Below are 24,866 nucleotides of genomic sequence, written 5' to 3' on the forward strand. Positions count from 1 at the left end.
AAAACTTTGTTATATATTGTTTTTTGATGAACCCAAAAGGAGAAATGTGTCTAATTTTTAGGATGATATATTGTTTTAGCTTATTGCCTAGCCCTAGTGCATTAATAGCATAGGTTTATACTAGCAGAATTCTTTCCATTGTAATTTGTACATTTACGACAGTTGCTATTTAGTAAGGATACAAAATAACTTTTTGATAAATAATTTATATATACACATAAAATAACCCAGAAATCTCCAACCAAAAGATCATCAAAATTTTCAATCTTTAACTACTAGCAAGTTCTTTTAATAACCTTATCCATATTATTAAACCCAAAAAAGCTCCATCAAGCAGGGGTTTGGCGCTTTGCTGTTCGACTATCTTCATGAAAACTTGTGGTAATGGATTGATTCACTGATTTCACATCAAAATGTGCCTTTTTTAACCATATATATTAGTTTGAAAACTTATTTAACAAATTAGTGGGGTTAATGAATTTTTTATTGAAATAGTTAGAAATCGGGAATTGGAGGAGCGGACTTTGGAATACATGACTAGGGAAGACGGCACCTCCACATGCCGACTTCCCCGTTCCCATAACTTTCTTTTTTCTTTCAGTTTTCATGCCTGCTTATCTTATTAAAAGATGGGATATTATCATAAATAATCCTTGAAAGATCGTCAAAATTTCAATATAGTCCATTCATTTTGCAGGTTTAAAAGTAAATCATAATATTCATCTTAAAAATTGTACCTCTTTAACAAATTTTAGGGACAATATTGAAAAATTTAAGATGAAACTAACAAAATTTAAATATAGCTTTGAAGTGGATGGACTAAATTGAAATGTTAATGAAATGTCAGGGATCATGTATGATATTATTCCTTTTTTTATTAAGATAAAAAACGGAAGTCGGATATTTGAAGACCCGACCCGACCTCCCCTCCATAGTCTAAAAATTGAATAATACCATAAATGATCATTAAAAATTTGTTAAAATTTCAATTTAGTCCATACACTTCAAAATTATATTTAAAAATTTATTAGTTACATCTTAAAATTTTCAATATATTCCTTAAAATTGATCAAATTTTTTACATGTTGCTTTCAATTTAAAATTATATTTAAATTTTTTTTGAATTAAAAATACTAAACTATATTTTTTATTTAAATTAAAAATCATTATAAGACTTAAAAAATTAAAGCACTGAAATACAATTATTAATAAAAATGAAAATTTATGATTTACATGTTAAAGAAATACAATTTTTAAGATGAATATTATGATTTACTTTTATGAACTACATTAAAATTTTGACGAGCTTTCAAGGATTATTTCTGATAATATCCCATTTTTTATAAGATGCTGAAAACTAAAGCCACCCTTTATTTCTTCCATTTACTTATTTTTAAAAAAAGAGAAGGAATTTTTTTTATTAAAATAGAATCAAGGGATGATAATATAAAATAATTTTGAAGTTTGATGAAATATTAAAATAAATAGAGTAAAGTTAGAGTAATCTATAAAAAATTGGTTAAAATCTGACAAGAAAAAAAGAAATATTAAATATATATATGTTTTTCCTTACTGGCAACGTGACAACCGAAATTTTAAATATGGCATGTTCAAATTTAATGAAATTAAATAAATTAAAATTTTTAAATCAAATATAGACAGATTAAATTTTAAAAATACAGAGGATAAGGACTATAGACACAATTAAACCCTATACAAAATGTACAAAGAAAAAGGCCAAAACAAAAGTAAACTCAAACTCAAAACTCAAACTCAAACTCAAACAGAAGTAAAATCAAATACGCGGATAAGACGGGGAAGCTGCAGCACAAAGGCTAAGTTTCTAACGGAAAATAATTGTGAAACAATTTCCCAATTTTTTAGGGTTTCAATTTCAGGTCTCAAATTTTCAACTCAGGTTAACCTTCCTTCTTCTTCTTCTTCTTTATTTTTATCTTCTCTTTAGATTTCTTCTTGGTATTCGGTGTTCGGTACTCGAGAAAATGCAGGGAGGGAAAAAAGACAGAATAATGTTGTTTTATTAATTTGATTTATTGTTTTTAATCTTCAAATTATTCTTAATTTAGTAAGTAGTGAAGTTCAGTTTAATTACTTAGCTTAGTTTGGATTTCTTTTATCGTTTTTTGGTGAAGCTAAAGCAGGGGATGATTTATTTAGAGTTCAATTTTCTTTTTGGATATTTCCTTTGTTTTCTGTCTGCCTAAAGGTTTTTTTTTTTTTACTGAATTTGCTTGGTTTTTTCGTCTAATCTAATGATTTTTGAAAATGTGAATTTGAAAGACAATGTCGGTTTATTACAGAGATATCCTAATTATGTGGTGAAATGCTTGCAAAACTAGTGTTTTGTTCTGTTTTGTGAAGGTGGAGATGGGTGTTGAGGAGGGGACAAGAAACGGTGAAGGAGCAGAGATTGTGGAGGAGATTAAGTGCTTCAAGAGTGAACCAGTGAATAATGAGTTTGGGTCTTTATTTGTAAACGATTCTGGTGATGGGAGCTCAGGAGCAAGTGAGAGTTTGCGAACATATAAGAGACGGAGACAGTTAAGGTCAACTTCAAATATTGAAGTGCAAGATGGTGGGAGAGCTTCTACAGACCAGGTAGATTTTGATTAATGTTTTTCAATATGTATGCTTGAAGTGATAGATGCTAAGTATCTTTCTTTATTGTACTATTCAAATGTTGAGATGGGCTTATTCTGATTACGTTCACCAATTCATGTTACAAGATTTGTTTTTCCTTTAGTTAAAGAGCTTTCTTATTGTAGATTTGGATTATGGATTGAAAAATATTAACTTGTTTTCAATCAGATGGAAAGCTCTGCCTGGAGACTATCCTATGAGTATGAGCAGAAGGTGTGACTGGGTCGTTGGGTACATAAAATACAATTTCAAGCTACTGTGTTAAGTCTAAAACTGGTGTGCATAATATGAGATAAATATGTGATTTTTGATGTCTAGAAATATAATGAATGGTTGTTATGTAATGATGGTATTTGGAAAGTCAAATGATTTTCAGGATGGCTTTGTTGGTTGAATGGTCATTTTTTCAACCTTTTTTTTTGCCCTTTGAGCAATGAGAGTGTTAGAAAATGTTTGCAAGAGATATTGATTCTACAAATCCTCTGAAAGCCTCATGTATAGTTCTGTAATGCTTCATCAATATGTGTATCTTAATCTTGCTTGAACCTGTGAAAGTTTCAGCATCAGACACGAATATGTTTAATTCTTCTCATATGGACACATATTTGTCAGTTGAAGAGGAGAGATGTATTTCACAAATTTTAGTCCTGTATCACAAGGAAAGTAATGCTCCTTTTGTCAAGTTTCCTGTTTTTGTTGCTATGTAATCCCATATGTTTTATGAAAAAATATAATTCCAGCATCAGAAATAAGTCACACAGCACGATCTAATTCCTGCATTATGACTTCAAGCCACCTTCAGGTAACTAATAGATAATGATTAAGCAGAAGCTTTTGAATTTAGTGAAGCAAGATATGGTCCCATATGCCACCCTGTCGTGGAACACATGGATGATGAAACCAGAAAAGTTTCTCAATATCTAAAGCAAGATTTCATGTTTTCGTTTGCAACCACAATATGGTACACAAATATGCAGATTTGTATATATTCTTTAGCACCACAATTGATACCATACAATGAATTCTTTTATTTAAATTTGATGTAATTTTATTAAATTTTGGCTGGTACATGGCATTTGAGTAATTAACAATGATTAAACTTTTATCAGATGAGCAGCTGAAACTTTTTCTTCTCTAATGTGGCTTTTGACTGACTCACACTAGAAAAACCCTTTTATGTAAGGCTTCTAGATCTTGTGACTTTGAAGCTGGGATTTCCTTCTTTAAGGTCAGTCAGAGGTTTAGTAATGGAAGTCTTAATTGTAAGGAAAAGACAGGGCAGATGTTTGAATTTAAGATTTTATTTTTTGTTACCTTTTATGGATTAATTTTTTCATCTCGTGCTTTTGTACATGCAATGTTGAGGGGCCTGGTATGGTTAATTGATTTATATTTCAGTTATCCTATAGTTTAGTTCTACGATTCTTCTGGTTCAGTAATGAAAGGTATACTTATTCTTTCTCCTTGTGGGAAATTTGTAGTTATATGATTTGTTTAATTGCATTAGTCATACATGCAATATTGCATTTCTTTTTTTTTAATATGAGTACCTGAGTATTCTATTTGGGCAGACATGTTGTGGTCTTTGTTATTCTTTTGTCCTAAGAACAGTTGGTTTGTTTGATTTGTTTAACATGCTAAGGGATTCTAATTTTTGTGAGCAGGTCACTCTTCCTTTTACAGATCATTGTGCTTCTTTAAATGATTTCAATTATCGTCTACAAAGGAAGTGGAGAAATGTTGTATTGGAGAACATGCATCAGTTTTTAAATGGTGATGAAGGTGGTATACGACGTTGCATTCAAGATGCACTTTTATTTCATCAAGAAAATGATTGTAATGTGACAGTTAAGGTTTGTGCTGTTATCTGAAATCCATATGGTCTATGACGTATTCCAGTGGTATTTTTCTTGTTGTTTTCCTTTATAATATATTTGAAAAGTTGTTTTATGATTCTTTCACAGGATTCTGATACTTGTCATGAAGATAAACAGAACTGCTCTCCACAAGCCGGGCAGATTCCTAATGGAACTCAGCATACTGCTGAGAAGCTGAAGGGTGTTATATCTAATGGGTCTTATAAGGAGTTATATCCTCAAACTACCACTGAGAGGTGTCAACGTGTTTTCTTTGATGTTATAATTTCAGAAAAGTTCACATCTTTGTGTAAGCTTCTCTTAGAGAATTTCCAAGGGATTAAGCTTGACAATCTTTTTCACTTAAGTCTAATAAACTCAAGGATGAAAGAGGGAGAGTACGAGAGATCACCTATGCTTTTTGCATCAGATATTCAGGAGGTAATTTATTTGACCATTTTTATTTGTATGCATTGCTTGAATGGAGTTGCTTAGTTAAAAGGTAATAATGTTTGGCTTTTTCATTACCCCTGAAAACCAAGATGTTGATAAGTGAAACAGCTTCATGCTATGTGTGTGCGTGTGTGTTGGCATTCTTTAAAACAATTGAACAGCTCGGAATTTAGTTTATTTTCAATGGCTATGATTGTTAAAAGTTTACAAAAATGAACTAAGGAGAGCTTATAAATAAGGGAGTTACTCTTTGTCAACAGCTTGAATTTAGAGAAGTTCCCATCTAACTCATAGTTAATTATGTGTTGTGAGAATTAGGGTCATTGTGAGACTTCTGATAAATTCTTTGCCATATTCAATGAAGAGAGGTTTGTTGTGAGACTTCAGATAAATTCTTCTCTTCGTCTTTGGCATATTTGCAATGATTCAAGAATCTGCTGTTTACTGATATAGGCTTTTACTAATTCTGTCCAGATTGAAGTCTCAATGTAAGGGACCTTTTAATTTCTTGAAGGTACTCTGTTTATAATTGTAAGTGCATTGATAATTAGCCTTTCCTTTTTTACTTCAGGCAAAATTAGAGTGATCGGAAGCATTTTGACACTGTTTTCCATTGAGTTTACCTACAAGCTATTTCTTTTCTACAGAGAAGGCTACTAAACTAATCTAGTATAATATAAACCCAGTATGCCTACTAGTAAAAAGACACTTCAGCTACTTAGGACTTTGGTATATTTGATCTCTTCTTGCCTGTTTACGACTTCAGTGTTTAGGAGTTTTGTTTGAAGATTAATAATAGGGAAGAGTTACTGTTGAATTGGGGTGCCTTGCTAATGACTAGAACAGGGCTTAATGGCCAATTGAATCGCTAATTGCTCCACAAAGCTTTTGAATCTGATTCATTCCTACGACTTGAATCAATTGCTCTTGTGCAGTTAAATTCCTGCCTTTAGTTTCATTCATCTAACTGTGCTGAATGATGGTCACAAGAGGTTGGCTGGAGGATTAAACCCTATGTATTGTAAGTCTTGTTGACTGCTTAGAGCTAGAGAAGGAGGTCGTAATAAGAAGAATGCTTAAAATTGTTTATTATCTTTCTAAAAGAAAGTACACTGTTCTTAATTCTAGTTCTATGCATAAAGAGTAATTATTTATATTTGATTATCGGCCTTCTTTTAAATCCTCTTTCTAGTTGATTATTGCACTTTCTCTCCTTTTTTTTTTTTTGGGGGGGGGGTATAGAGTACTTGGTTTTCCCTAATTTTTTGTTGCACGCAATGAACCTGTGCAAATGTATTATTCCTTTTCTGTTAGGTTTAGGGCAATACAATTTGAGGCGATAATGTTCTTATTTGTCTCTTGTGGTACCCTTTCTTTACATTACTACAGATTTCAAATTATTTTTCATTTCTTCTGCTTCACTAGACCGAAGTTACACATCTCCAAAGAATCTAATTAATAACATCTCTTTTGATACCCTTACTGTTCATTCTTTCTTTCTTCCCATGCCAAATTTTTCTTTAAATTGAACATCTCCAAACAATCTTTGTGGTTCTTAAGCTGTTATCAGACCATCTTAGTTGATTCGTTTAGTTCCATTAATGAGTTTGTATGTTGTTAGAAGGAAACAGAAAACTTTGGGGTTTAACATGTTTTAATATACACACACAACACTAATCTAAAGTTTGATGCATTTTCTAAAGAAAAAATGAAATTCTTATAAAGTAATCAGAAGAAATCAAAATGGCTGCTCCCTGTAGTAGATTCAGTTCTTTTTGTTATCATTCTATATATATATTTCTGTTAACCTAAATACCTCCTGTGCAGGTATGGAGAAAACTTCAAGTACTAGGATCAGAAATGATATCCCTTGCGAAGAGCCTTTCAAACATCACAAGCGCTTCCTGTAGTGAACAAGTGAGTTAATGAACATACACTGTGCTACTCTTGTTATTTTAGTTTTAGTAATTTGCTTAAAGAAAAACTATTGCATTGATAATGAGTTATGATTTTATTGTGATGCTTTTTCTTCTATCTTTCAGGTTGGATGTTCTGGTGGCAGTGCTGAAAAGGAGGAACATGAGGTAAGCATTCATGAATTAGCTTATAGTGTGCATTGGCTAGTTGGTTTGCTTCTATCCTGCTTGTTTTTATGACAGGATGAGGCATGTTTCCTGCTGGCGTCTTGTAGTCATATTCTGTTCTGCGTTGCTGTCTGAATTTAGCATTTGTAGAGCATTTTGAGGGATATTTGAATTCAGCATTTGTATAGAATCTTGATTTTAACTCAGTAGGACTCTAACTTGAATTGTTCTCTAGCTTTTAATTGCATTACATGCATGTAGTCTGTATTACATGTTAAGAATCTGATTTAAAGGTTGGGTTCATGCCTGAGAAATATTCTGAATTTTGTTCTATGAAACAGTTCTGTACTCGGGAATCAGAAATTCTTGCTAAACGGGAGCAAATTGAAGCTTGTGGTGTCTTTAAAGTTTTCACTTGCAGGTTTTGTGGGGAGAAAGCGGATGGGAAGGATTGTTTAGTATGTGATTCATGTGAGGAAATGTACCATGTTGCCTGTATTGAGCCTGCTCTGAAAGTGATTCCACCAAAAAGTTGGTATTGTGCCAGCTGCACCGGTAATGGAATGGGATCTCCACATGAGAACTGTGTGATATGTGACAGACTGAATGCCCCGCGGACTCTCAACAGCAATGTTGCTGATGAAAATTATAATGAACATTTTGAAACATCTACTGAATTGGAAGAAAATTCAAACTGTAGTGTTGGTAATTGGCTTCAGTTATCACCAGGGAGCAAAACCCGGCTTGTTTGCAAAATTTGTGGAGGTAATTTTGTAAAAGGTGAGAAGTTAAGGAGTTGCGAGCATCCTTACTGCCCCAATAAATATTACCATGTTACGTGCCTGACAATGAAGCAGTTAAAAACATATTGTTCTCGCTGGTACTGCCCTTCTTGTCTGTGTAGAGCTTGCCTTGCTGACAAAGATGATGATAAGATTGTTTTATGTGATGGCTGTGATGCTGCATACCACATTTATTGCATGAAACCACCACAAACTTCAATCCCAAGCGGAAAATGGTTTTGTAGAAAATGTGATGCTGGGATCCAGCGAATACAGAGAGCTAAAAGAGCATATGAAAGTAAGCTGAAAATGAAGGGCGTAGGAGGTAAAATGGCATATGGTAATCTGGAATCGAGCCTGAATCAGAGAGAGAAAGAGGAATCTGATAAAAGTAGAGGTGGAATGGACATGCTTCTATCTGCTGCCAGTTCTCTACACTTTGTGGAGAAGTTGAATGCAAATCGCAAGAGTTAGAAAGACCTTGCTCTCGGAGGACATAACATGATATGATTTGTTTTTCACGGTATAATGCCTTTACCTTTTCTATTATGGATAGCTCAGATTGACAACTTATTTTCACTTCATTTTTTGGGCTGGGAAGCAGATTGGTGTAGGTGTAGGTTATTAACTTCATTAGATTTTACTAGCATTTGGATGAATAGCTATGATCAAAAAACGAATTCAAAAATGAATAGCATTTGTATGATCTCTGCTTGATCAATGGGATTGCCAAACTGTAAGATCCTGTTGGTACAGAAAATCATCCACTAACAGGTACGATTGAACTAATGTTAGTTTGTAGTTTGAGAATAGATAGTTTTAGTGTCAAAAGTGAATGTTTCCTAACAATGTTGTATAATTGTGGAGAAAACTCGAACCAAACAGCCTGTTGTAAGCTATGAAAAGTTTAGTCTAATTGGATGATTACCTTTTGTTATGCTTTTGGATATAATTTTTGCTTCACTAGGTGAGTTGGCTCTATGCTTTATCCTTGTTATTTCATTAATCTTTGTCCTTGTTTTTCCTAATCTCTCATTTTCATTAAATTTAAGTAGGGAAAGAAAAAATCAATTGAAGTAGATTCGGAATTTGTAAGTTGTAATATTTACTCTCTCTCTATTGTTGTTTGGTTATATATTTTTTAATTTAGCTTTTGATATGTAAAAGGAAAGATTACATATACACTATTTTGACCATAAGAAAAAAAAAAGATTGCAATGTTGAAGCTTGTAGATTCATTAAAAAATAATGCCCTTGTTGTTTAGAATCCTGTATGTATTAGGTACATGAATGTGTTACATTTTCATCTTTTTATGATTATATTTCATGTGACTGGCGCTTCTTTGGAAGTTGTTTTATACCCATGTTTGAATATGTATTTTTTTGTTGGAAAAAAATATTTCGACATAGATGCATTAAGTGAAGAGTGCTATTGGTAGATAGACTGTATTAACTTGGAAGCAGTATGTTGTTGCTACATGTTAAACAACCTAATGTATTAGTATTTTAGTACTTTTTTTGCCTATAGGGAATTAAAGAAAACAATGTTAAATAACTGAAAATGATTTTGATTTTGACAACAGAATAGATGAGAGAACATTTTAGCTATGTCAATTTAAGTAATTAATTTGTATTTTTCAAATCATAACAGAAATATTATCTTTATTATACTTTTTTTTTTTGGGTTTTCAGTCCATCTATTATAAAATGGAACATGGATGGTATTGTGTGGGTTCAATACTGGATGGGTACTTTGAGGGTGCTTCTTTTATTAAATTTTTGGTTTTAAGTAAACTAATCGGTCTTGAGATATTTGCTATTTTTTTTTTTAATTCTAATGGCAAATGCTGCTTTTTAACCCTAAAAGAATGCTCTTTTCCACGTTTTATAATTATTATTATTTATATATTTTAATTGAGAATTTTTATTTTTGACAATTTTAAAACTAGTATTTTTTTAACCTTAGGAAAAAATTAATAACAAACCTTTTTTTGATACATCTATTATTGATTTATACAGGCTTGGGTACGTGTATATAAAAATAATATCGTCTCAGAAGGAAAATTATATTGGATGGTAATTATCTGTGATCTTTATGTAGAGAATAAAATAAATAGTATATATAAATAATAACTACTCCATCTGTGGTCCGACCCACAAGTTGACTTCATCGGATTTTTCTTTCCTTTTTGGTTTATTGACCTCTTTTCGGGTTTTCGGCTATTTGAGCAGCCGACACCTGTCAGTTTTTCCTCACTGGCAACCTGAACCATCCAGTTCCAGATCCGACCCAACTAAGCAAAGGTCTAATTTTGTCCCAGTGCCTGTACTTTCTGAATTCCTACAATTTAATCCGTTTACTTTTTCTTTAAATGAATACTTATGCTTGTAATTCTTAGAATTTAGTTTCTCTTAAAGTATAGTTAATAAATTTATCAATTAAAATTGGTTAACTTTGAATACATGTTCAATTGAATTTTAATTTTTAAATCAAGCATTTGAATATTAAAATATCACATGTTCAAATTTAATAAAATTTATTAGTAGTGATATCAATTGATTTCAACTTTAATTTTTTAAATAAGATAAGTGCATAGATTAAATTTTTGGAATTAGAAATTGAAAGATTAAATTTTAAAAATACAGAGAGTACAAGGACTTCAGATAGAATTAAACCCTGAAAAGAAGTACAAAGAAAAATGCCAAAAGAAAAGTAAACTCAAATACTGCTGTAGTTACCATTTTCATTTCTTTTTTCTTGAGAAAAAAAAAATACATGGATAAGACGGGGAAGCTGCACAGCAAAGCCGAAGTTTCTCACTGAAAATAATAGTAAAACAATTTTCCAATTTTTTAGGGTTTCAATTTCAGGTCTCATATTTTCAACTCAGGTAAACCTTCCTCCTTCTTTACTATTTTTTTTCTTGTTATTTGGTGTTTGGTACTCAAGGAAATGCAGGAGGGAAAAAAGACAGAGAATAATGAAGTTGTTTATTAATTTGATTTATTGTTTTTAATCTTCAAATGATTCTTAGTGAAGTTCATTTGAATTACTTAGCTTAGTTTGGATGATTTCTTTTATCGTTTTTTGGTGAAGCTGGGGGATGATATATTTAGACTTCTATTTTCTTTTTGGATATTCCCTTTGTTTTCTGTATGCCTATTTTTTTTTTACTGAATTTGCTTGTTTTTTCGTCTAATCTGATGATTTTTGAAGTGCTTATGTTATAATTTAACGTGAATTTGAAAGATAATGTTGGTTTATTACAGAGATATCCTAACTCTGTGGTGATATGCTTGGAAAACTAGGGTTTTGTTCTGTTTTGTGAAGGTGGAGATGGGTGTTGAAGAGGGGACAATCAACAGTGAAGGAGCAGAGATTGGGGAGGAGATTAGGTGCTTCAAGATTGAACCAATGAATAATGGGTTTGGGTCTGAATTTGCAAATGATTCTGGTGATGGGAGTTCTGGGGCAAGTGAGAATTTACGAACATATAAGAGGCGGAGACAGTTAAGGTCAAGTTCAAATATTGAAGTGCAAGATGGTGGGAGAGCTTCTATAGACCAGGTAGATTTCGATTAATGTGTTTCCATATGTATGTTAGAAGTTATAGACGCTAAGTATCTTTCTTTCTTGTACTATTTAAATGTTGAGATAGGCTTATTCTGATTCTGTTCTCCAATTCTTGTTACGACATTTGTTTTTCCTTTAGTTAAAGAGCTTTCTTATTTTAGATTTGGATTATGGATTGAAAAATATTAACTTGTTTGCAATTAGATGGAAAGCTCTGCCTGGAGACTATCCTATGAGTATGAGCAGAAGGTGTGACTGGGTCGTTGGGTACATAAAATACAATTTCAAGCTACTGTGTTAAGTCCAAAACTGGTGTGCATAATATGAGATAAATATGTGAGTTTTTGATGTCTAGAAATATAATTGATAGCTGTTAGTTACTCTTTCTCTTTGTGGGAAATTTGTAGTTATATCATTTATTTGATTGCATTAGTGAAACATGCAATATTGTCTTTCTTTCTTTCTTTCCTTTTTTAATATGAGTACCTGAGTATTCTATTTGGGCTGACATGTTGTGGTCTTTGTTATTGTTTTGTCCTAAGAACAGTTGTTTTGTTTGATTTGTTTAACATGCTAAGGGATTCTAATTTTTGTGGGCAGGTCACTCTTCCTTTTACAGATCATTGTGCTTCTTTAAATGATTCCAATTATCGTCTACAAAGGAAGTGGAGAAATGTTGTATTGGAGAACATGCATCAGTTTTTAAGTGATGATGAAGGTGGTATACGGCGTTGCATTCAAGATGCACTTTTATTTCATCAAGAAAATGGTTGTAATGTGACAGTTAAGGTTTGTGCTGTTATCTGAACTCCATATGGTCTATGACGTATTCCAGTGGTATTTTTCTTGTTGGTTTCCTTAATAATATATTTGAAAAGTTGTTTTATGATTCTTTCACAGGATTCTGATACTTGTCATGAAGATAAACAGAACTGCTCTCCACAAGCCGGGCAGATTCCTAATGGAACTCAGCATACTGCTGAGAAGCTGGAGGGTGTTATTATATCTAATGGGTCTTATAAGGAATTAAATACTCAAACTACCACTGAGAGGTGTCAACGTGTTTTCTTTGATGTTATAATTTCAGAAAAGTTCACAACTTTGTGTAAGCTTCTCTTAGAGAATTTCCAAGGGATTAAGCTTGACAATCTTTTTCACTTAAGTCTAATAAACTCAAGGATGAAAGAGGGAGAGTATGAACAATCACCTATGCTTTTCACATCAGATATTCAGGAGGTAATTTATTTGACCATTTTTATTTGTATGCATTGCTTGAATGGAGTTGCTTAGTTAAAAGGTAATAATGTTTGGCTTTTTCTTTACCCCGAAAAACCAAGATGTTGATAAGTGAAACAGCTTCATGCTATATGTGTGTGTGTGTCTGCGTTCTTTAAAACAATTGAAGAGTTCAGAATTTAATTTATTTTCAATGGCAGTGATTGTTAAAAGTTCACAAAATGAACAAAGGAACACTTATAAATAGGGGAGTTACTCTTTGTCAACAGCTTGAATTTAAAGAAGTTCCCATCTAACTCATAGTTAATTATGTGTTGTGAGAATTAGGGTCATTGTGAGACTTCAGATAAATTCTTTGCCAATATTCGATGAAGAGAGGTTTGATGTGAAACTTCAAATCAATTCTTCTCTTCTTCTTTGGCATATTTGCAATGATTCAAGAATCTGTTGTTTACTGATATAGGCTTTTACTAATTCTGTCCAGATTGAAGTCTCAATGTAAGGGACCTTTTAATTTCTTGAAGGTACTCTGTTTATAATTGTAAGTGCATTGATAATGAGCCTTTCCTTTTAACTTCAGGCAAAGTTAGAGTGATCGGAAGCATTTTAACGCTGTTTTCCATTGAGTTTACCTACAAGCTCTTTCTTTTTCACAGAGAAGGCCAATGTTCCACCTTAAAAGGGCTAGTTTTCTTTTGTCTAAAGCAGCTACTAGACTAATCTAGTATAACATAAACCCAGTATGCCTACTAGTAAAACGACAGTTCAGCTTCTTAGGACTTTGGTGTATTTGATTGCTTCTTGCCTGTATATGACTTAAGTGTTTAGGAGGTCTGTTTGATGATTAATGATAGGGAAGAGTTAAATTGGGGTGCCTTGCTTATCACTAGAACATGGCTTAATGGCCGGTTCAATCGCTAATTGCTCCACAAAGCGTTTGAATCTTATTTGTTCCTACAACTTGAATCAATTGCTCTTGTGCAGTTAAACGCCTGCCTTTAGTTTCATTCATCTAACTGTGCTGATTGATGGTCACAAGAACTTGGCTGAAGGATTAAACCCTCTGTATTGCAAGTCATGTCCACTGCTTAGAGTTAGAAAAGGAGGTAGTAATAAACAGAAGGCTTAAAATTGTTTATTATCTTCCTAAAAGAAAGTCAATTGTTCTTAATTCTAGTTCTCTGCATAAAGAGTAATTATTTATCTTTGATTATCAGCCTTTTTTTAATCTTGTTTCTCGTTGATTATGTTTGTGCATACATGGTGTTATTCCTTTTCTGCTAGTTTAGGGCAATACGCTTTGAGACGATAATGTCCTTATTTGTCTCCTGTGGTACCCTTTCATTTCATTACTACAGATTTCAAATTATTTTTCTTTTCTGCTTCACTAGACTGAAGTTACACATTTCCAAAGAAGCTAATTAATAATCTCTCTTTTGATACCCTTACTGTTCATTCTTTCTTTCTTCCCATGTCAATTTTTTCTTTAAATTGCACATCTCCAAACAATCTTTGTGGTTCATTAGCTGTTATCAGATCATCTTTGTTGATTCGTTTAGTTCCATTAATGAGTTTGTCTGTTGTTAGAAGGAAACAAAAAGCCTTGGAGTTTAATATGTTTTAATATACACACAACTTTAATCTAAAGTTTGATGCATTTTCTAAAGAAAAATGAAATGCTTATAAAGTAACCAGAAGAAATCAAAATGGCTGCTTCCTGTAGTGTGTGTGTATATATATATTACTCTTAACCTAAATACCTCCGGTGCAGGTATGGAGAAAACTTCAAGGACTTGGATCAGAAATTATATCCCTTGCGAAGAGCCTTTCAAACATTACAAGTGCTTCCTGTAGTGAACAAGTGAGTTAATGACCATACACTGTGCTTCTCTTGTTTTTTGAATTTTAGTAATTTGCTTAAAAAAACTATTGCTTTGATAGTGAGTTATGTGATGCTTTTTCTTCAATCTTTCAGGTTGGATGTTCTGGTGGCAGTGCTGAAAAGGAGAAACATGAGGTAAGCATTCATGAATTAGCTTATAGTGTGCATTGGCATGCTTGTATCAGCAGAATGCATTACTGTTTTTTCAAACTTTAGTTGTAGATGCATTCTTAACTTTTATGTCAAAAAAGAGCCATATTGGGTAATTTAGGGGTGCATTTGGTGTTTCAGAGCTTGGATAAAAATTGATGTAAGCCTAGACTTCGGAATTTCCACTGCTCTTATGTTTGGACTGATTTCAACGGAAGTGCTGCAGTGGACTGGTGGGTTAGGATTCCCATATATAGAATTTCGTCTTTATTTTTGGGCTTCAAAATTGTCAACTGGGCCCTCTGTTATTTTGGTTTCCTTATTTAAACACCCTAATGGTGTGGGAAATTCAAGTAAACCTTTATAGCCTTCATGCTGGCTAGTTGGTTGCCTTCTATCTATCCTGCTTGTTTGTATGACAGGATCCGGCATGTTTCCTGGTGTCATCTTGTAGTCATATTCTGTTCTTCTTTGCTATCTGAATTTAGTATTTGTAGAGCACTTTGAGGGCTATTTGAATTCAGCATTTGTATAGAACATTGATTTCGACACAGTAGGACTCTGTCTTGAATTGTTCTCTAGTTTTAATTGCATTACATGCAAGTAATCTATATTATATGTTAAGAATCTGATTTAAAAGTTGGGTTCATGCCTGAGAAATATTCTGAATTTTGTTCAATGAAAAACAGTTCTGTACTCGGGAATCAGAAACTCTTGCTAAACCGGAGCAAATTGAAGCTTGTGGTGTCTTTAAAGTTTGCACTTGCAGGTATTGTGGGGAGAAAGCAGATGGAAAGGATTGTTTTGTATGTGATTCATGTGAGGAAATGTACCATGTTGCCTGTATTGAGCCTGCTGTGAAAATGATTCCTCGAAAAAGTTGGTATTGTGCCAGCTGCACCGGTAATGGAATGGGGTCTCCACATGAGAACTGTGTGATATGTAACAGACTGAATGCCCCACGGACTCTCAACAGCAATGTTGCTGATGAAAATTATAATGAACATTTTGAAACATTTACTGAATTGGAAGAAAATTCAAACTGTAGTGTTGGTAATGGGCTTCAGTTATCACCGGGGAGCAAAACCCGGCGTGTTTGCAAAATTTGTGGAGGTAATTTTGTCAAAGGTGAGGAGTTAAGGAGTTGCGAGCATCCTTACTGCCCCAATAAATATTACCATGTTAGGTGCCTGACAATGAAGCAGTTAAAAACATATTGTTCTCGCTGGTACTGCCCTTCTTGTCTATGTAGAGCTTGCCTTGCTGACAAAGATGATGATAAGATTGTTTTATGTGATGGCTGTGATGCTGCATACCACATTTATTGCATGAAACCACCACGAACTTCAATCCCAAGCGGAAAATGGTTTTGTAGAAAATGTGATGCTGGGATCCAGCGAATACAGAGAGCTAAAAGAGCATATGAAAGTAAGCTGAAAATGAAGGGCGTAGGAGGTAAAATGGCATATGGTAATCTGGAATTGAGCCCGAATCAGAGAGAGAAAGAGGAATCTGATAGAAGTAGAGGTGGAATGGACATGCTTCTATCTGCTGCCAGTACTCTACACTTTGAGGAGAAGTTGAATGCGACTCGCAAGAAGAGTTAGAAAGACCTTGCACTCGGAGGACATAACATGATATGATCTGTTTTCACGGTATAATGCCTTTACCTTTTCGATTATGGATAACTCAGATTGATAACTTATTTTCACTTCATTTTTTGGGATGGGAAACAGATTGTTGTAGGTGTAGGTTATTAACTTCATTAGATTTTACTAGCATTTGGGTGAATAGCTATGAGCAAAATACAAAACCAAAGGCTGTATATTTTCTGCTTGGCACACATTAGGACTTGTATGATCTCTGCTTGATCAATGGGATCGCCAAACTGTTAGATCCTGTTGGTACAGAAAATCATCCACTAACAGGTATGATTGAACTAATGTTAGTTTTTACTTTGAATAGATAGTTTAGTGTCAAAAGTGAATGTTCCCAAGAAATGTTGTATAATTGTGGAGAAAACTCTGACCGAACAGCCTGTTGTAAGCCATGAAAAGTCTAGTCTAATTGTATGATTACCTTTTGTTATGCTTTCGGATATCATTTTTGCTTCACCAGTAGGTCAGTTGGCCCTATGCTTTATCCTTGTTATTTCATTAATCTTCGGCCTTGTTTTTCCTATTCTCTCTTTTCCATTAAATTTAAATAGGGAAAGAAAAAAAATCAATTGAAGCAGATTCTGGATTTGTAAGTTGTAATGTATACTCTCTCTATGTTGTTGTTTGCTTATATATTAATTTAGTTTTGATGTTGGAAAAGGAAAGACTACATTAAGAAAGTAAGTGAAGAGTGTTAGTGATGGATAGACTCTGTTAACTTGGAAGCACTATGAACAAACTAATGTATTAGTATTTTAGTACCTTTTTTTTGTCATATAGGGAATTGAAGAAAACATTGTTAAATAACTGGAAACATTATTTTGATTTTGTCAACAGAAAGAAGAGAGAATTTTTTGGCAATGTCAATTAATTTGGATTTTTAGAAATCATAACAGAAATATGATTTCTTTATTATACTTTATTTTTGGGTTTTCAATCTATCTATAAAATGGAACGGGGTGGTATGTTGTGGGTACTTTTGAGGGTGCTTTTATTAGAATTTTGTGGTTTTAAGTTAAATAATCGGTCTTCAGATATTTACTAAATGATACCATATAATTTTTTTTGATGTATTTACAATTGATTTAAGAGCAAATCACTGTTAGCTCATGCACTATAAATGATGTAGAAATTTCAATATTAACATAAAGTAATGCTTGGATAGCAGAAAGTAGATTATATGGTATGGTAAAAGCCCTGAATATTTGAGTGATGATAAATAAGATCAGAGAAAAGACTTAAATAATATTTTTATAAAATGATAACAACTTTGTTGTAGTCTAGGTGGTTAGGATGGGTTAAGCATTATCCATGATATAATATTGTATTAGTATTCTAAATATATGTTGTTAAATGAGATTACATAAAAGATGGCTTCCTTCAAATAATTATGATATTGTTAGATATGGCTTTAGAATTATATTGGTTTTGCTATATCTTAGATTGAAATTCCATATTTCTTAATTTTCAAACAACCACCTCTTTAAATTGTGTAAAACAACTTGGCATCGAAAACTATCCATATATTTTACAAAAATTTAAGATTGCCTTAAGCCAGCTGGGGTTCAGACTCCTAAAGGAACTACCAAGTTCTAACTCATGGTACCTCCAATTTCTAGCTTCCAAAAATATTTTTTTATGATAAAAAACAAATAAAGTTTACATCAAATTAAATTGATCGAAATTACCTTTACCTTTATCTTGTTTAGAACTTCTAATGCATCATGAGGGACTCATGACTTCATCATAAACTTGTAAGTTAGTTCTCCATCTTAAATTCAATTTAGTCAAACAGTTAGCAACTCAATTATTTTCTCTAGGAACATGCCGAATCAACCATTGCCTTTCAGTTCTCATGATCCGTTGGACCCTCTTAAGCACGATAATGCCCAATTCTACTAACATATTATCCTATATGGCTCGAGCTACCTCCAAGTTATTAGTATGAATCATAACTATATTAAATCCTTTTTTAAGTAGAATCAGCATGCCATCCGAAATATCTCATAGTTTAGCCTCAGAGATCGTGCATTCTCCAAGGTAATGATTGTAACTCAATATCCAATCTCTATTCTAATCTCGCGACACTCAATTAGCAGAAAGAATTTCAGACCCTCCATTCACCGCACCATCAATGAATAAATGCACCCAATTACCCGGCAAGAATGTTCGAGTACCAGATGCACAATTATTTAGCTTAGCTCCATTATGGCTTAGTTCATACTTTTGTGCCCAACTATAAAAAACTTTAACAATCTCAAGGATACTCTAAGTTATGCCTTGAAAAATAAAATGATTCCTATTCTTCCAAATGTGCCAAGCAAGTATCCCAAAATGATAGGACCAAGATGTCCCTCCTCTAGACAGCCTCGTGGAACAACAAAGATTGAAAGTTAACCAGTTCTGTAAATCCACGAAAAAGAACCTGTTCTGTTGATCAGTTGGGACGATTTCCAACCACACCTCTTTTGCTGTCAAACAATCCCGTAACACATGAAGAATACCCTCTGTTCTAGCTTCCGAAGAAAATCTTTATGTTACAAATATTAATTAGCTTTAATTTCGTTCTTTTGTTTCAATGAACAAAATACAGATCAATCCAATTGTAACCCCAAGTAATTTAACTTGATAAATAACAATGCTTAATTACACTAGAACAAAAGGATAAAAGAACCAGAATCAATAGAGCACCAAATTGAACCCCGCTCACAATTGCTTACGGGGATTGCCCTTCCATTGAATCCGTTCGCACGAGGTCGCAAATCAACCATCAGTCGTCATCTATGAGAATCACGAGAGGTCACGTGATGTCTGTCGTGGCACCAAATGTCCCTGCCACGTATTGCGGAAATTGTAATGGATGGGGTGGATCCTGGGAGAGAAACTAGTGTGAGCGAAGATGGTTCATCACTTGGAGCAATCGTTTTCAGAGGGCAAGTAATGGTAGGTTGCCTAAAGGACCCAACACCTACCTCTTCATGCATGCCAGAGGACGTGTGGGGTTTTATACTGGGGATGGTGGTGTTGCATATCCTGATGGGTATTAGAGACGAAGGATCGATTCAAGGATGTGATTAGTAGTGTAGGGTATATAAGCAGCACCGGAGTCTAGTCTGTTTTGTACTCGAATCCGGAGGCAGCTTTCGTAAGTTCGAAGGAAGTCGAAAAGACAACAGCGAAAGAGATGATAGAATATTGCCGGGCCAAGCTCCCGCATTATGTGGCATCTAAAACAGTGGTGTTCAATTAAGAAGTTTGAGCTGAGGAAAATGGCCAAGACACACATACAGGAGTAGAATTGCCTTTTGAATAGCCATAATTTAATAGTTTATACCATTTTGTCTAACAATGACTAATATTCATACATGCTCTTGGGAGAATTTATCTGTACATGGTCTCATGGTTTAAATTTAACAAAGGTTTTCCTTCAAGATCGAAACAGCACACCCCATTTGCATAAGCTTTCAGAACCCATACTACTGTCTGATATTATGCCTACAAAGTTCTTCCTTGATGACAAATTCTAAGCAAATCCAAAATTTTTCAATTGTATAGCTTCGTTCATGCTCCATGCTAGGTTGAGGAATCTTTGTCCATGCTATATCTTCATCCACCGACTGAATTCTCAATTACAGAGGGCTGGTGACTCTACCATCATTCTTCCTGTCAGTAACAACTGCTCTTCATGTAAAATCAAGAAGACTCGGTACTATCACCTACCATATAACGGTTTTTATCAGTACTCAGGCCTGAAGAATGAAGCTGCTTTCTTTTCTTTATAAGATGCGATGCAGTTTTCCTGTCGTCTTGTGCCTCCACAGAATCAGGCTGCATAAAAATACAGCTTTAGTAAACCCGACTACTGCAGTCTACTTTGCCCAGTACAAGAATACAAGGCTAGAGATCAATTTAACCAGAGACATTAGACTTCAAAGTTATAAGAAGCAGCTTAAAAATCTGATAAAGCACACTTCCTCAAAGTACGAGGCCATGCAAAGTAATACGGAATGAAAAGTACCAAAAATGTACCTTGATAGCTAATGCCCTGCCAAAACTCTCAATGGCACTATCGGGCTCTCCAAAGTTTAATTGTGATCTACCAAGAGTAATCCATGCCTGAAACAAAATACAACCTCATAAACACAAAAGCACTTTGGCATTGAATGTAGGCTGCAATAACAGTGGTACTTCTGACTAAAAATTCTTTCTAATGAAGTTACTGACAGAAATAACAATTCAAATTGCAATCTCTCAGCATTAGCTAGCAGCCACCATACATAGAGCAGGGACAGGAAATCTAGGGAAACTAGTTGCCCATGTGGAAAGTCAACCACTTCTAAGGATTAGAATACAAACTATTTTCCTCCTCATTAGCTAAATTTGTGCAACATTATGGTAGCCATTAATTTGATGATAAACTACAAAGTACCAGGGGTAAAACAATGGAAATGAGCTCAAATTTTGCATATATATACCAGAGTGCAAGTTAGAAATGTTCCAAATACTTTGAGAAATATGAGCATCATGTTTATGGAACATAATTATAAAGGGGTATGATGTTTATGGAACAGCTTAACATTTGATATCTCATTCAGGTTACAGGTTTGACATACCTCAGCCCATGATGATTCCAATTCAGTGGCTCCTGCCAAGTAGAATCCACAGATAAGCAGACAAAAGTTTAAACTTACATATACGTTATTTCACATTGCAACAACAACAAAAAAAAAAAAACGCAATAAAACCATAGTGCATTACAGATCAGAAGGCATAAACATGCTGAATATACTGTGCATTGCATTCTATAACTAGTCATCTTGTCTCAGGAATTTTAAATAAAATAAGCAGTTAAACAATGTCACCAAAATACAAGTAACTGAAAACTGCATCAGAAACATGAGTGAAAAAGGAAGTGAAAGTTACGAGTGGCTGCCTTCAATGCACTCCATGCATCCCCTAGCTCGAGTAGAACTTGTGCCTTCTGTTCAAGCAAAACTGCATTTTCAGGCATCAAATTAAGTGCTGTCTCCCACTTCCCAAGTGCTTCCCGGAATTTCCCATCCTTCAAAAGAAATTATCCATCACAACAAATACATCTTATCAAGTATGACAAAACAAAAAAGTACCACCGTTTCATGCAAATGGAAAGACTAGTGAATGACCCATTTAACAATATCTAAAGCTGAACTCCCCCTTTTCCCCCGTTAGATGGCTAAAATCCTATCGGCGGCTGACAATGAATCCAACTTGGGTTATTTCATCTCATAGCACTATAATTGAGCCAAATTCAAGGTAATAGAAATACCATAAAGAAAAGGGCCCAAAAACCTCATGATCAACCAACAAAATGATAAAATTCGTCATTATCAACACATTAAGATATATAAATAAAGACAATATAAGATCTTCACCGTATTCCCAATTTGATAATTCAATCAAGACTGTATCCCTTTAAACACCGAAAATCAATCAATTGGAAACAGGGCAGAAGGAAAAAGAAAAAAAAGGAAAACCTCAGCAAGCTTGTTGCCTTGGGCTTGGAAGAATTGGGCAAGTTGTTTAAAGTCAGAATCCAAAGCATCAGCAGAGGGCTTGTCTTGATGTTGAGAATGGGCGTGTTCTTGATTCTGCAACTGCATATCATCATGCGAGGGATCTTGTAGATCAAAGGGAAGATTAGGGTAGTTTGCAATAGCTTCCCTGGACCGCTTCTTGTTGTTGCTCTTGTTCTTATTCCACGTTAGCTTCATCTCTTCTGCAACTCCTTGTTCTTTTCTTTTCTTTTTTTCACTTGACACTTGATATACAGCGTCGTTCATTGTCCAAATAGAGAGATCGGTCGGGTCGGGTCGGGTCGGGTCGGCTCATCTTGGTTTCAAATTCTGGTCCAGTTCCTATTCAAGGCCCAATTGATGACTTTTCATTTTGTTGTTAATGATTGCAATTGATTTTGAGTTTAATTTTTTTAAAAGATTGGTTTTAAACGAGACATTTGCATGCTTCTTTTTTTTTATCGGTCAAATGGGATTGATTCAAGAGCCTATGAGTTAAAACTAAAAGAAGTTAATTGGGTGTGCTGTTAAATTAATGGCAGATAATATTATTAGGAGAAATCGAATATGATTTATGAAAAATATTAAAATAAATATGGTACATGCTAATACACATTTCACTTCTAACCCAAATTCAAATCTCTCAAAAAAAATAGTGATAGAGAGAGTGGGCATACATAAAATAAGTGCAGGTGGGAAAGTTCAGTTTGAGGGTGTGGAGTTGCTGGTGGTTTAAGGTAACTTTACAAAGCTTTCACATCTAACCTACTCATAAATGGGCGGTGGGGTTTGGGCCCCAAAATCTGAAATGGGAGAAGCAATCACCTGGGTGCTTTCTTGGTATTGAAACCAACACTATTTCGTTTATCAGACTTCCTTTATATACACGCCTCGACTTTCACTCTGCTTCTCATTTGATTCCCAAGCCTTTGTTTTGGCCTTTCTTGATTATGCTGCATTACTCTTCAAATTCCACCGAAGATGGTTGAAGAAGTTGGTGGTGGATTCCAAGTGAAGAAGTGGGGGGTTATTCCCCCTAACAGGAGATCTGTGAAAAGGATGATGTTCCATAAATTTCTCATCTCTGTCTCTTCTCTTTTCCATGCCTGCTGCCATCCTGCTGTTCACCCTAAAAATTGTTGTTCCAAGCATATCAGGATTTTCGCAACAAAAATACCAGCACCCCACTAGCCATTATTAATAGCAACCAACTATTTATGCGAAATATATGCTATAGGCCATCATATCATAGACATTGAGGTGTTTTAATGTTAGTTCCTCTGATCCTCAACACATTCTCACTCTGCTTCTACTATTCAAGAAACGTATACATATATATATGATAGGCTCAAGAATTCCACTATCTCTAGGCTCAACTCCTGGGGCATTAAGTTGAAGTACAGAGAAGATGATAAGCTGGTTGGTTACAACAGCCACTCGGGAGTGCATACATTACTTCCAGGAAGCTAGTGTATAGAATTTGACTGGCTACCCAAGTCTTAATTAAGAGAGAAATCTTTTTCTTCTAGCTTGGACTGCCTATATCCATTACTACACTGTCTTTTCTTCTTGTTTTGAAGCTTTTGCAATGTAATTTCTACCATAGTTTCCTGCTTTTCATTGAGTACATCAATCAAGCTTCACTTATCGCGAAAGTAGACTAGTTTTAAATTTCTATTTCACTTTTTCTCTTTTACAGCTATGACGTTCATTCCAGTGACAGCAACATCCAAATTACAATATTTTGGATTCCATTTTTTTTTGAAAAAAATATTATATTTAGATACTGTTCTTAATACATTCATTTTCAAGTGTACATCAAAATACAAATATCAAATACCAGCATCTTAGAAAAGTGAAACAAAAAATAGATGACATAGTAAAATAGTTTGAAATGGCAATTCAATGATCTTTAAACCCCAATTAACCGAATCCAAATTCCAAGGAAATTTTGAAATTGAGGATTAATGAACTATTCAATATGAATTCTTGGGAAGAAAAAAAAATTGTAAGATTGAACTTGTCTGGGTGAAGAATTCAGTAGTTAATTCCCCACCACCACCACCCCCCAAAAAAAAAAAAGAAAAGCTAATGATACACTTTTTCTTCATCTCTAGCATAGCTTTTAGCAAAAGTTATATTTCAATAATAAATCCATATATATTTTGCCAGTCATAGTTTTCTTTCCATAAATATAATGTAAACTAGTTGGTGGGTTTATCCGAAAAAGATGCAACATGTATATATATAGACATATAGAAGAATATTCAGTTCTTTGTTTCTTTCTTTCTAATTTTCAGTCTCTTTCTGTTTTTGGTTTTCAATCAATAAGTTTAGCCACCACCCACTCAGATTTGAAAACTCATCCGAAATGTGGGAAGTGTATAAAAATATAGGCCCAAAAATTAAAGTTAAATAAAAAATAAGGTCCGTTTCTAAATGAGCTGGGCCTTAGGTAAATTTTATTTGGTTCGGGCCTGGCTCAGCTCGTATTTGCCTAAAATTCATTTTCACTGTTGTTTGTTGCCGTTTTGATGTTATTTTACTATTATTTTGCTATTATATTATTATTATTTTATGGTTATCATTTGGATATTGTATAACTCTATTTTATTATTAATTTTTCTACTATTTTAAAATATTTAGTTGTTAAGTTGTAATTATTTTAGTATATAAAAAAAATTAATATAAATCTAGCTCAAATTTAACCTTTTTATTTAAACTGGACTTTTTTTAGTTAGGTTGAGTTGAGCTCAAACCTAAAAATAAATCTAAAATTTTGAGTTACCTGACCAATCATAAAGTCTAGCCACAATCCATAACTACCTCTGCTCTATTTTCATGCATGTATTTTAGGACCAGGAAGAAGAGAACTTCAACAGCAAAACCTACTCTCCATGGCAACAATCAACTATACTATACTATACTTTCCAGCTTCTTTATTCAGTAATATATTGGCTTTATTACTTGAATTTTTC

The 24,866-nt window shown here is 33.8% G+C and overlaps 3 protein-coding genes across 11 annotated transcripts; 2 read left to right on the forward strand and 1 right to left on the reverse strand.

Annotated features, from left to right (window-relative positions):
* Positions 1-1,735: 1,735 nt before the first annotated feature.
* LOC107915204 (PHD finger protein EHD3) lies at positions 1,736-8,773 on the forward strand. 7 transcript variants are annotated; one of them, XM_016844369.2, is made up of 9 exons: positions 1,736-1,918; positions 2,383-2,619; positions 4,326-4,514; positions 4,626-4,958; positions 5,289-5,338; positions 5,445-5,484; positions 6,798-6,887; positions 7,013-7,054; positions 7,396-8,773. In XM_016844369.2, exons 2-9 carry the CDS (start codon positions 2,389-2,391, stop codon positions 8,308-8,310), a joined length of 1,890 nt encoding a protein of 629 aa, XP_016699858.2. In that variant the 5' UTR covers positions 1,736-1,918; positions 2,383-2,388; the 3' UTR covers positions 8,311-8,773. The 7 variants fall into 7 exon arrangements, with proteins under 7 accessions (XP_016699858.2, XP_040950270.1, XP_040950268.1 ...); XM_041094334.1 differs by having other exon boundaries at positions 1,755-1,918; positions 2,322-2,619; XM_041094335.1 differs by having other exon boundaries at positions 1,755-1,918; positions 2,361-2,619.
* Positions 8,774-10,568: 1,795 nt separating this feature from the next.
* LOC107915205 (PHD finger protein EHD3) lies at positions 10,569-16,766 on the forward strand. Of its 3 annotated transcripts, none has more exons than XM_016844370.2 (7): positions 10,569-10,727; positions 11,146-11,404; positions 12,011-12,199; positions 12,311-12,646; positions 14,418-14,507; positions 14,622-14,663; positions 15,368-16,766. In XM_016844370.2, exons 2-7 carry the CDS (start codon positions 11,174-11,176, stop codon positions 16,283-16,285), a joined length of 1,806 nt encoding a protein of 601 aa, XP_016699859.1. In that variant the 5' UTR covers positions 10,569-10,727; positions 11,146-11,173; the 3' UTR covers positions 16,286-16,766. The 3 variants fall into 3 exon arrangements, with proteins under 3 accessions (XP_016699859.1, XP_016699860.1, XP_016699861.1); XM_016844371.2 differs by having other exon boundaries at positions 10,575-10,727; positions 11,107-11,404; XM_016844372.2 differs by lacking the exon at positions 10,569-10,727 and adding an exon at positions 11,615-11,746 and having other exon boundaries at positions 11,231-11,404.
* Positions 16,767-19,625: 2,859 nt separating this feature from the next.
* Positions 19,626-22,132, reverse strand: LOC107915206 (tetratricopeptide repeat protein 33). Its single transcript, XM_016844373.2, has 5 exons — positions 21,850-22,132; positions 21,260-21,398; positions 20,950-20,981; positions 20,366-20,452; positions 19,626-20,164 (listed from the first exon to the last, which is right to left on the reverse strand). Exons 1-5 carry the CDS (start codon positions 22,084-22,086, stop codon positions 20,030-20,032), a joined length of 630 nt encoding a protein of 209 aa, XP_016699862.1. The 5' UTR covers positions 22,087-22,132; the 3' UTR covers positions 19,626-20,029.
* Between the last annotated feature and the right edge of the window lie 2,734 nt (positions 22,133-24,866).

Source organism: Gossypium hirsutum, chromosome D05 (assembly GCF_007990345.1).
Source record: "Gossypium hirsutum isolate 1008001.06 chromosome D05, Gossypium_hirsutum_v2.1, whole genome shotgun sequence".
Lineage (NCBI taxonomy): Eukaryota > Viridiplantae > Streptophyta > Magnoliopsida > Malvales > Malvaceae > Gossypium > Gossypium hirsutum.

What these genes read in the sequence shown, in the direction of transcription:
- LOC107915204 (XM_016844369.2), top strand. Translation starts at nt 2,389, where the DNA reads ATGGGTGTTGAGGAGGGGACAAGAAACGGTGAAGGAGCAGAGATTGTG. An exon ending in GCCATATTCAATGAAGAGAG is followed by an intron (nt 5,339 to 5,444) that starts GTTTGTTGTGAG and finishes AATTCTGTCCAG; the next exon opens with ATTGAAGTCTCAATGTAAGG. An exon ending in CTGAAAAGGAGGAACATGAG is followed by an intron (nt 7,055 to 7,395) that starts GTAAGCATTCAT and finishes TCTATGAAACAG; the next exon opens with TTCTGTACTCGGGAATCAGA.
- LOC107915205 (XM_016844370.2), top strand. Translation starts at nt 11,174, where the DNA reads ATGGGTGTTGAAGAGGGGACAATCAACAGTGAAGGAGCAGAGATTGGG. An exon ending in TCACATCAGATATTCAGGAG is followed by an intron (nt 12,647 to 14,417) that starts GTAATTTATTTG and finishes CCTCCGGTGCAG; the next exon opens with GTATGGAGAAAACTTCAAGG. An exon ending in GTGCTTCCTGTAGTGAACAA is followed by an intron (nt 14,508 to 14,621) that starts GTGAGTTAATGA and finishes TCAATCTTTCAG; the next exon opens with GTTGGATGTTCTGGTGGCAG.
- LOC107915206 (XM_016844373.2), bottom strand. Translation starts at nt 22,086, where the DNA reads ATGAAGCTAACGTGGAATAAGAACAAGAGCAACAACAAGAAGCGGTCC. An exon ending in TGGAATCATCATGGGCTGAG is followed by an intron (nt 20,453 to 20,949) that starts GTATGTCAAACC and finishes ATTTTGTTTCAG; the next exon opens with GCATGGATTACTCTTGGTAG. An exon ending in GCAGGGCATTAGCTATCAAG is followed by an intron (nt 20,165 to 20,365) that starts GTACATTTTTGG and finishes ATTTTTATGCAG; the next exon opens with CCTGATTCTGTGGAGGCACA.